Source organism: Clarias gariepinus, chromosome 2 (genome assembly GCF_024256425.1).
Source record: "Clarias gariepinus isolate MV-2021 ecotype Netherlands chromosome 2, CGAR_prim_01v2, whole genome shotgun sequence".
NCBI lineage: Eukaryota > Metazoa > Chordata > Actinopteri > Siluriformes > Clariidae > Clarias > Clarias gariepinus.
Window position 1 is genome coordinate 5,582,214 of NC_071101.1, and position 11,309 is coordinate 5,593,522.

Genomic DNA, 11,309 nt, shown 5'->3' on the forward strand with positions numbered 1-11,309 from the left:
GTGAGATGGAGCTAGAACGTGCGTGATTGTACCCAAAAGATGGGACGGTCTAAACCCAGCTCACGTTCTCTGTTAGTGGGTAAACAGTAGCACAAGTGGCCCACTGGGGGCGCGCAATTCCCCTGCGCCGAATTCCCCGTCCCACGTGTATAACTCGTAAATTTATTATTCGATCAAATTACAATAATAATTTTTGTCCTCGATAATGAGGATAATACGTATGTCAATCACTTTCTGAGCTCCATTTTAGGGTTCCAGTGAGGCGCAGGGCATGATGGGAGATTTTTCATTCCCACTTCCGGTGAAGTGTAGATCTGTTGTTCACTTGTTCCCTACACCCCTGACATTCCCGCTTTCTGCGGTTTCGAATCGCACTTACTATAACTGTGCAGGACACTTCCCAGGGGACTACCGTCCAATTGGATTGTTTCCATAAAGGGTGCGGATACTGTACCAGTCAGATCCGCTTGTTTTCAGAAATAAAGACAAAAATAGGCATTACGATAAAAAATAACTGAAGTAAATATGCAACTAAATGAATCGAAGACAAAAGGAAATATTTTGGTTGGAGACCGACACAAACAGGTAATGGCTGGCGAATTCTTAGGACAACAGGAGCTACTGCTAACAGCTAGCTAACACCGCGTAAAAGTGTTAATGATACACACATAACCGTGTTTATTCTGCTCGTTCAAAACTCAACATCAACTTGTCAATCAGCTGAGTTTAGATCCGTAGTGTAAAATTGGGTTTAAGCCTTTATTCATGAGGTTTTTGACCCGGTTTGACTAAAAACACTCCTCATATGTTATTTACACATTCTATTGTGTATATCTGTAAGCTGTTTGCAGGCTAATTGTAAAAGGTTGTGTATATCATGTACGTGTGTTATCTATATTTATAAAACCGAACCTCTGTTTGCTTGGCGGGTGGGTTGGACCAGTCAGGAATCGTTATTATCAACATTTACGTTGTTATACTGAGTGAATCACAGGCGTTACAATGTAGCAGCGTAAGGAGCAGCAGCAGGCAGTTAACCACATATGACGTGTGGGAGGGTCAGGCGTCAGGATCTGCACATGGGTGGAGCCCCGGGGACCCTCCGCCTTAATAATGCCTCAAATTTGTGCTAAAAAGCAGTTAATGTCACTCAGTATAATGCCACACAATGTTATTAACCATTTTTTAGCGTAAGTTTAAGGCATTATCATGGCTGACCCCGTGAAAAATCCCTCTACAAGTTTGCATTCTCAGTGTCTTTAGATCACATCAGCCCAGTTTAGTGATGATCATATAAATCCCCTAGGAGGAGTAGATCAAAATCCTTTGGTTGCATTTTGCGAACGACCCAAAATAACTGACGTCCTGTTTCATTGAGCAACATGACCCGTGTGCGAATATAATATTCATAATATATATGTACTGTACTATATAATACTATATATATACTGTATGTATTAATACATATAATATTTACATATTAGTAATATGTTACATATACCATGTTATACTCACCTTTTTTGCCAAATACATAATAAATGTACATAATGTATAGAGATAAGAGCAACATATCTTAATTATTGTCTTTTTTCTCTTTTAATTATTTTTTTTAAATGTGACCCCTTAACCTTTTCTCTCATTTTTTCTTTTTTCTTTTGAAGAGTTTACACTCAATTAAGAGTAAAGATTAAGTTGAACCATTTCACCTTGTGTGTACCTGTGTGTGTGTGTGTGTGTGTGTGTGTGTGTGTGTGTGTGTGCCTGTGTGCCTGTGTGTGTGTGTGTGTGTGTAGACCGGTTAAAAATAAGTCTAAAATCTGTTCAATCGGCACTTAATACTGTAAATACTGTATATCCACTGATCTTTTAAAGAGCAGATAATTATTTAAAAGACAGAATTACATGAGAGGGTTTATGATTAGTAGAGTTGGAGACAAATGAATCAGTATCACTTTCACCACACTGACTCCTGAATCGAGTTTTTAAATAATTTTTGAATTTCTATATTTGCATTTGAGTTGGTAAAATGTTGCTGCTCCTCTGTGATCCTACAGGTGCTGCACTATGAACTATTTACACATTGGCAGGCAGAACAGCATCCTTTGTGGTAGGAGAGAATTAATTTCTTAAATGTATTTAAATAATAATTACAGTGGTGTGAAAAACTATTTGCCCCCTTCCTGATTTCTTATTCTTTTGCATGTTTGTCACACTTAAATGTTTCTGCTCATCAAAAACCGTTATCTATTAGTCAAAGATAACATAATTGAACACAAAATGCCTTTTTTTAAATGAAGGTTTACGTTATTAAGGTTATTAAAATAACTTAACTATGGTTTATCACACCAGAGTTCAATTTCTGTAGTCACCCCCAGGCCTGATTACTGCCACACCTGTTTCGATCAAGAAATCACTTAAATAGGAGCTACCTGACACAGAGAAGTAGACCAAAAGCACCTCAAAAGCTAGACATCATGCCAAGATCCAAAGAAATTCAGGAACAAATGAGAACAAAAGTAATTGAGATCTATCAGTCTGGTAAAGGTTATAAAGCCATTTCTAAAGCTTTGAGACTCCAGCGAACCACAGTGAGAGCCATTATCCACAAATGGCAAAAACATGGAACAGTGGTGAACCTTCCCAGGAGTGGCCGGCCGACCAAAATTACCCCAAGAGCGCAGAGACAACTCATCCGAGAGGCCACAGAAGACCCCAGGACAACATCTAAAGAACTGCAGGCCTCACTCGCCTCAATTAAGGTCAGTGTTCACGACTCCACCATAAGAAAGAGACTGGGCAAAAACGGCCTGCATGGCAGATTTCCAAGGCACAAACCACTTTTAAGCAAAAAGAACATTAAGGCTCCTCTCAATTTTGCTAAAAAAACATCTCAATGATTACCAAGACGTTTGGGAAAATACCTTGTGGACGGACGAGACAAAAGTTGAACTTTTTGGAAGGTGCATGTCCCGTTACATCTGGCGTAAAAGTAACACAGCATTTCAGAAAAAGAACATCATACCAACAGTAAAATATGGTGGTGGTAATGTGATGGTCTGGGGTTGTTTTGCTGCTTCAGGACCTGGAAGGCTTGCTGTGATAGATGGAACCATGAATTCTACTGTCTACCAAAAAATCCTGAAGAAAAATGTCCGGCCATCTGTTCGTCAACTCAAGCTGAAGCGATCTTGGGTGCTGCAGCAGGACAATGACCCAAAACACACCAGCAAATCCACCTCTGAATGGCTGAAGAAAAACAAAATGAAGACTTTGGAGTGGCCTAGTCAAAGTCCTGACCTGAATCCTATTGAGATGTTGTGGCATGACCTTAAAAAGGCGGTTCATGCTAGAAAACCCTCAAATAAAGCTGAATTACAACAATTCTGCAAAGATGAGTGGGCCAAAATTCCTCCAGAGCACTGTAAAAGACTCGCTGCAAGTTATCGCAAACACTTGATTGCAGTTATTGCTGCTAAGGGTGGCCCAACCAGTTATTAGGTTCAGGGGGCAATTACTTTTTCACACAGGGCCATGTAGGTTTGGATTTTTTTTCTCCCTAAAAAATAAAAACCATCATTTAAAAACTGCATTTTGTGTTTACTTGTGTTATCTTTGACTAATAGTTAAATGTGTTTAATGATCAGAAACATTTTGTGAGACAAACATGCAAAAGAATAAGAAATCAGGAAGGGGGCAAATTGTTTTTCACACCTCTGTATATGTCTTTAAATTCGCAATATAAATCATATATATCTTATATACACTACCATTCAAAAGTTTGGGGTTACTTTCTAACTCCATGTTCGTTTCTGATTTTAATTTCTTTCTACATTGTAAAGAAATGGTGAAGGCGTCCAAAAAATGCATTAATCTCCTTTTAACAGTTGATATTGAGATGTTTCTGCTACTTCTGCTCTGTAAAGACTTCATAACGCCTCTAATGTAAGGTGCTGTTAATTGGTCATTTTTCAGGCTGATAACTCTAAATGAACTTCTCGTCTGCGGCAGAGGTAGGTTTTGGTCTCGCCCTCCTGGGATGGCCTTCATGAGAGCTAGTTTCATTATGGTGCTTGACGGATTTTGCAAATGCACTTGACAATACTGTTAGTTGACAAAACAACTAACTGTTGTTTTTGTTGTTGTTACATAATTACCTAATAATACCTTTATTTTATAGTTTTGAAATCCCCAGTATTGTTGTAGAATGTAGAAAATACACTCACCTAAAGGATTATTAGGAACACCATACTAATACGGTGTTTGAACCCCTTTCGCCTTCAGAACTGCCTAAATTCTACGTGGCATTGATTTAACAAGGTGCTGAAAGCATTCTTTAGAAATGTTGGCCCATATTGATAGGATAGCATCTTGCAGTTGATGGAGATTTGTGGGATGCACATCCAGGGCACGAAGCTCCCGTTCCACCACATCCCAAAGATGCTCTATTGGGTTGAGATCTGGTGACTGTGGGGGCCATTTTAGTACAGTGAACTCATTGTCATGTTCAAGAAACCAATTTGAAATGATTCGAGCTTTGTGACATGGTGCATTATCCTGCTGGAAGTAGCCATCAGAGGATGGGTACATGGTGGTCATAAAGGGATGGACATGGTCAGAAACAATGCTCAGGTAGCCTGTGGCATTTAAACGATGCCCAATTGGCACTAAGGGTTCTAAAGTGTGCCAATAAAACATCCCCCACACCATTACACTACCACCACCAGCCTGCACAGTGGTAACAAGGCATGATCGATCCATGTTCTCATTCTGATTACGCCAAATTCTGACTTTACCATTTGAATGTCTCAACAGAAATAGAGACTCATCAGACCAGGCAACATTTTTCCAGTCTTCAACTATCCAATTTTGGTGAGCTCGTGCAAATTGTAGCCTCTTTTTTCCTATTTGTAGTGGAGATGACTGGTACCCGGTGGGGTCTTCTGCTGTTGTAGCCCATCCGCCTCAAGGTTGTGCGTGTTGTGGCGTCACAAATGCTTTGCTGCATACCTCGGTTGTAACGAGTGGTTATTTCAGCCAAAGTTGCTCTTCTATCAGTTTGAATCAGTCGGCCCATTCTCCTCTGACCTCTAGCATCAACAAGGCATTTGCGCCCACAGGACTGCCGCATACTGGATGTTTTTCCCTTTTCACACCATTCTTTGGTTGTGCATGAAAATCCCAGTAACTGAGCAGATTGTGAAATACTCAGACCGGCCCGTCTGGCACCAACAACCATGCCACGCTCAAAATTGCTTAAATCACCTTTCTTTCCCATTCTGACAATCAGTTTGGAATATAGGAGATTGTCTTGACCAGGACCACACCCCTAAATGCATTGAACAACTGCCATGTACTTGGTTGTTTAGATTATTGCATTAATGAGAAATTGAACAGGTGTTCCTAATAATCCTTTAGGTGAGTGTAAATCACTAAACAAAAAGTGACCCCAAACTTTTGAACGGTAGTGTATATAATGTGTGTCAATCCCGAAATTATTTATACACCATATTGTGATTTAAGCCCACTTTTATTCAACCAGCAAGTTTTTTTCTTGATTAGAAATGACACGAGCGTCTCCCAAAAGATAATAAGATGATGTACAGGATGATGTACAGTGTCATGTCCAAAATTATTCATACCCTTTGCAAACTGCACTGCACTAATTGATAGTCAAAAAGTCCCATAAACACACTCCTAAACCTTGTGGAAAGTCTTCACAGAGGAGTTTAAGCTGTTATAGCTGCATAGGGGGCGTGGCCAACATCATTAAACCCCATGGATAAAGAATTGGATGTTACTAAATTTCATATGCACTTAAAGGCAGACTAGAGAAAACTTTTGGCAATATAGTGTGTGTGTGTGTGTGTGTGCGTGTGTAATTTCACAATGATAAATGATGATTATATATATTATATATTTCTCATTTCCATCTGTTAGTTTCAGTAAATCCAAACTCCACAGCAGTCTTATGGACATCACGACCCTCCTGTATGTCCTGTATATCTTATGTCTGGGTAAGAATTATAAGTGTCCTAACACTGACTACAACATGCGTATCTATCTATTGTATCTGTACAGTATGTCTGTCTGTCTGTCAAAGTATCTATGTCTATACAGTGCCTTACAAAAGTATCCATACCCCTTAAACTACCACAAACATAAATGCATTTTATTGAGATTTTATGTGATGGACCAACACAAAGAAGGTGGAAAAGTGGAAGGAAAATGTTTTTCATTTTTTTTTTAAACAAATAACTATCTGATAAGTGTGGACTTGTTTATTCTACTTTGTAGAATCACCTTTTGCTGCAATTAAAGCTGCTTTTGCCCTTTTTTCAAAATAGTTTAAGATTAGTTTAGTTAGATGAACTGCAATTTTCACGTCTGGCCACAGATTCTCAATTGGATTTAGGTCTGGACCTTAAACACATGAAGATTCTTTGATTTAAACCATTCCATTGTAGCTCTGGTTGTGTGTTTAGGGTCGTTGTCCTGCTGGAAGGTGAAGCTCCCCCACAGACTACAAATGGGTTTTTTTATGGCTTTTTATGGCTTTCTTTTACTTTCTTCTTGCTGCTCTTCCATAAAGGCCAGATTTGTGGAGGTCATGGCTAATATTTGTCCTGTGGACAGATTGTTACACCTGAGCTTTGGATCTCTGCAGCTCCTCCAGAGTTACCATTGTTCTCTTGGCTGCTACTCTGATTAATGCTCTCCTAGCCCGACCTGTCCGTTTAGGTGGACGGCCATGTCTTGGTAGGTTTACAGTTGTGCCGTACTCTTCCTATTTTCAGATGATGGACGGATTGAACACTTTCCCACCCTGGTGTGTTCCTTGGGCTTTATGATGCTGTTTCTTCACTAATGTTCTCTAACAAACCTCTGAGGGCTTCACAGAACAGCTGTATTTATACTGAGATTATTTACACACAGGTGGACTTTATTTACTAATCAGGTGACTTCTGAAGGTTCCACTGGATTTTAGTTCGGGGTGTCAGAGTAAAGGGGGCTGAATACAAATGCACACCACAGTTTATAAAGTTTTATTCATTAAATATGTTAACCATTTATCATTGTCTTTCCAATAAAATCTAATTTACCTTTGTGGTTATTATGTGATGAAATGTGGAAAAGTTCAAGGGGTAGAAATACTTTTGCAATGCACTGTATATGTATGTTTCTTAAAATCATGTAGATTGTGATTTTTTTTTCCACAGATTCCATCAATGCAGCTCAACTCTCAGTCACAGGTAAGTCAATCATACAGTGTGAAACACCGACTAATTATAAAAGTCTCAGCGTATCAGATAACAGAGTTAGAAATAAGGTCAGTATCAGACGCCTTAACCACTGAGTCATGACCCAGGTTTCCTCATAACAACTCTAATGACTCTAACTTTAATAAAATATGAAGTGTCTTATAGAGCTTAAATCAAACTCCTACACGCAAACATGAAACACTCCATCCACACACACGCGTATATGAAACACTCATACATACATGTATATTACTAATCGCTCAAACAAATGTATATGAAATGTGCACACACACCTATGAGACACACACACACACACACAGTACATGACAGATGATTCTCAGTGTAAACACACTTGCAACTTCATTCTCCCTGATTGCTATTAGCCTTTTTTAAAGGGCTTCTATCGCAATGCGTTGTTACGGCTGTGACGTATTCATTACTGTCCAAATGATGTCTGAATATTGCAGCGGCAGATAAATGCGGGTGATGGTTTACAACCGCCAAAGAAAAATTGAAGCAGGAAATCTGTGGCCAATATTTTGGATCTTAAAACAGAAGCAATTAATATTTCCTGTATTTAATGTACTTCCTCACCTTCACCAATACGAACAATACCTAACTCATTGGAATCCCATGTGACTCCCTCTGTAAATCCAAATACAGAACTGGAAATTCAAACATCGTTCCGAGCCTCCATACCACCAATTTCTTTGGTGATAATAAATAAATTGTAACCAAAATTTCCTGAGAATCAACCAAATTTTTGTGGCCTAGTTAAAGGGTCAAACCATTTGTCATTAGGACACAACGTTATTGAGTCGAGCCTTATTACAACACTACACTACAACACTGGTTTAAAAGATAAATATAGATTTTATTATATAGGATATAAATATGATCATTTCCTAAAACGTGTTTCCCGTCATTTCAGCTCCTGTGGGCTCCACAGTCGTCCTGCCGTGTGAATGGAGAGATCTCTCTGTCCAAACACCTCATGTTGTGTGGACTATTGAGCATGAGGTTGTGTTTGAGCGAAAGGGTAAAGATTCACTTCAGGCTGAAGGATACGAGGGTCGTGTGGACGTTCCTGAGGACGAGCTGCTTAAAGGAAACTGTTCCCTGGTGTTGAAGAACGTCAGAGTTACTGATGAAGCTGAGTACAGAAGCTCCATGCTGTTGGAACACCCAAAGAAATCTGTCTTGGTCCAGGAAGTTCATCTCTCAGTCTACAGTAAGTGTATTAGTCTGAGATAGAGAGTCTGACACACACACACACACACACACACACACACACACACACACCTGTCCCAAATGTCAATACTGTTTTCAGCACACACTCACCGACCTCCTACTAATAGACAAAGTGTCACAATCTGGTCCTTTACGAAGTCTCTCAAATTCCTGTGTTCACCCAATTATTAGATATTTTTGCGGCGTCCAACAGGAGTAAATAAACTAGTGAATAAATTAACAGGAGTAAATGAACTAGTGAATAAATTAACAGGAGTAAATGAACTAGTGAATAAATTAACAGGAGTAAATGAACTGTGTGTTTAAACAGAAATCACTTGTGAGAATAAATAATGTGTAAAAATCACACACACAATCAGAACACAGATATTTAATATCATTTATTTTATCTTCTTTTTTCTATAAAGACCGAACTGAAGAGAGAATTAAAGAGAGAACAGATTCGTCAGGTGAGTGAATATCAAACCTTATTGAAATATCACATCAAAAGAAAAATATATTGTTATTGTTAATAAAGTAAGAATTTAAAAAAAAAGTGATATTAATTTCTTTTTCCTCTAAAGACCGAACTGAAGAGAGTCCAGATTCCTCAGGTGAATATTAAACCTTATTTAAGTGTGTGTTGTGTTGTTCAGCTCACTGATGGAAACATCACACACAGTCATGTGATTATGTGAGTGACAACACATATGAAAAAATATTAATCACCGATATGAAAAAGTAGTTCTACGCTGAAACTCCACACATGAATAATATGTAATAAATAAAATATAATTTTTGAAAGAGAGAAATATGAAAATATAACAATGAAAATAAGAAGAATAGACTTCATAATGACTGTTTTAAATCTATAATAACATTTCTAATGTCATGTCATTGAGAGTGAACTATTTACAGCAATGAATTTCTGTCTCTGCAGATAACGGTGTAAAGAACCTTCATTACTTGTGGATCCTGATCATTTTGCCGGGCCTGGTGTTACTTGGTCTTGGAGTGTGGCTTCTGAAGAAGAAAAATTCTGCCTATTTCCAGACTAAAAACACAGAGGAGTCCAAAGAAATGAACTGACACGGCAACACGACAGCACCAACGATGCTACCAACATCTTTAGAGGAAACATAATCTACACACTGCTGACATTTTTAGGGTTCGAGCACTATGACATCACACGATGATGACCTGACTATGATGTCCTCGCCATCGCTCTGATAAGTTTTAGATGTTTAATTAGTGCTGATGTCATAGCGTGTGAAGGCCCTATTGTACTTCTAAGAATTATTTTTTAAATTATTTTTATTTCAATCATCCGGCCCCCTAGCATGCTCAAAAACTCTTAGAAATCGTATCTTACAGACAGTACACACATCCTATGGACACTACATACATCCTACACACTACACACATCCTATGGACACTACATACATACTACACACTACAAATCCTATACAGTGGTTTGCAAAAGTATTCACTTTTCCACATTTTGTCACATTACAGCCACAGACATGAATCAATTTTATTGGAATTCCACATGAAAGACCAATACAAAGTGTTGTACACGTGAGAAGTGGAATGAAAATCATACATAATTCCAAACATTTTTTACAAATAAATAACTGCTAAGTGAGGTGTGCGTAATTATTCAGCCCCCTGAGTCAATACTTTGTAGAACCACCTTTTGCTGCAATTACAGCTGCCAGTCTTTTAGGGTATGTCTCTACCAGCTTTGCACATCTAGAGACTGAAATCCTTGCCCAGTCTTCTTCGCAAAACAGCTCCAGCTCAGTCAGATTAAATGGACAGCGTTTGTGAACAGCAGTTTTCTGATCTTGCCACAGATTCTCGATTCGATTTAGATCCGGACTTTGACTGGGCCATTCTAACACATGGATATGTTTTGTTTTAAACCATTCCATTGTTGCCCTGGCTTTATGTTTAGGGTCGTTGTCCTGCTGGAAGGTGAACCTCCGCCCCAGTCTCAAGTCTTTTGCAGCCTCCAAGAGGTTTTCTTCCAAGATTGCTCTGTATTTGGCTCCATCCATCTCATCAACTCTGACCAGCTTCCCTGTCCCTGCTGAAGAGAAGCACCCCCAGAGCATGATGCTGCCACCACCATATTTGACAGTGGGGATGGTGTGTTTAGAGTGATGTGCAGTGTTGGTTTTCCGCCACACATAGCGTTTTGCATTTTGGCCAAAAAGTTCCATTTTGGTCTCATCTGACCAGAGCACCTTCTTCCACATGTTTGCTGTGTCCCTCACATGGCTTGTGGCAAACTGCAAACGGGACTTATGGACTTATGGTTTTCTGTCAACAATGGCTTTCTTCTTGCCACTCTTCCATAAAGGCCAACTTTGTGCAGTGCACGACTAATAGTTGTCCTATGGACAGATTCCCCCACCTGAGCTGTAGATCTCTGCAGCTTGTCCAGACTCACCATGGGCCTCTTGGCTGCATTTCTGATCAGCGCTCTCCTTGTTCGGCCTGTGAGTTTGGGTGGACGGCCTTGTCTTGGTAGGTTTACAGTTGTGCCATACTCCTTCCATTTCCATATGATCGCTTGAACAGTGCTCTGTGGGATGTTCAAGGCTTTGGAAATCTTTTTGTAGCCCAAGCCTGCCTTAAATTTCTCAATAACTTTATCCCTGACCAATATTCTCTTAGACAACCTCTGAGGCCGTCACAGAGCAGCTGTATTTGTACTGACATTAGATTACACACAGGTGCAATCTATTTAGTCTTTAGCACTTATCAGGAAATGTCTATGGGCAACTGACTGCACTCAGACCGAAGGGGGCTGAA

The 11,309-nt window shown here is 39.3% G+C and overlaps 1 protein-coding gene across 1 annotated transcript; it reads left to right on the forward strand.

Moving 5' to 3' along the window:
• Positions 1-382: 382 nt before the first annotated feature.
• LOC128507245 (uncharacterized) lies at positions 383-9,996 on the forward strand. The gene is made up of 8 exons (XM_053477982.1): positions 383-585; positions 2,055-2,107; positions 5,938-6,014; positions 7,218-7,250; positions 8,191-8,490; positions 8,918-8,959; positions 9,074-9,103; positions 9,430-9,996. Exons 1-8 carry the CDS (start codon positions 526-528, stop codon positions 9,576-9,578), a joined length of 744 nt encoding a protein of 247 aa, XP_053333957.1. The 5' UTR covers positions 383-525; the 3' UTR covers positions 9,579-9,996.
• The last annotated feature ends 1,313 nt before the right edge of the window (positions 9,997-11,309 follow it).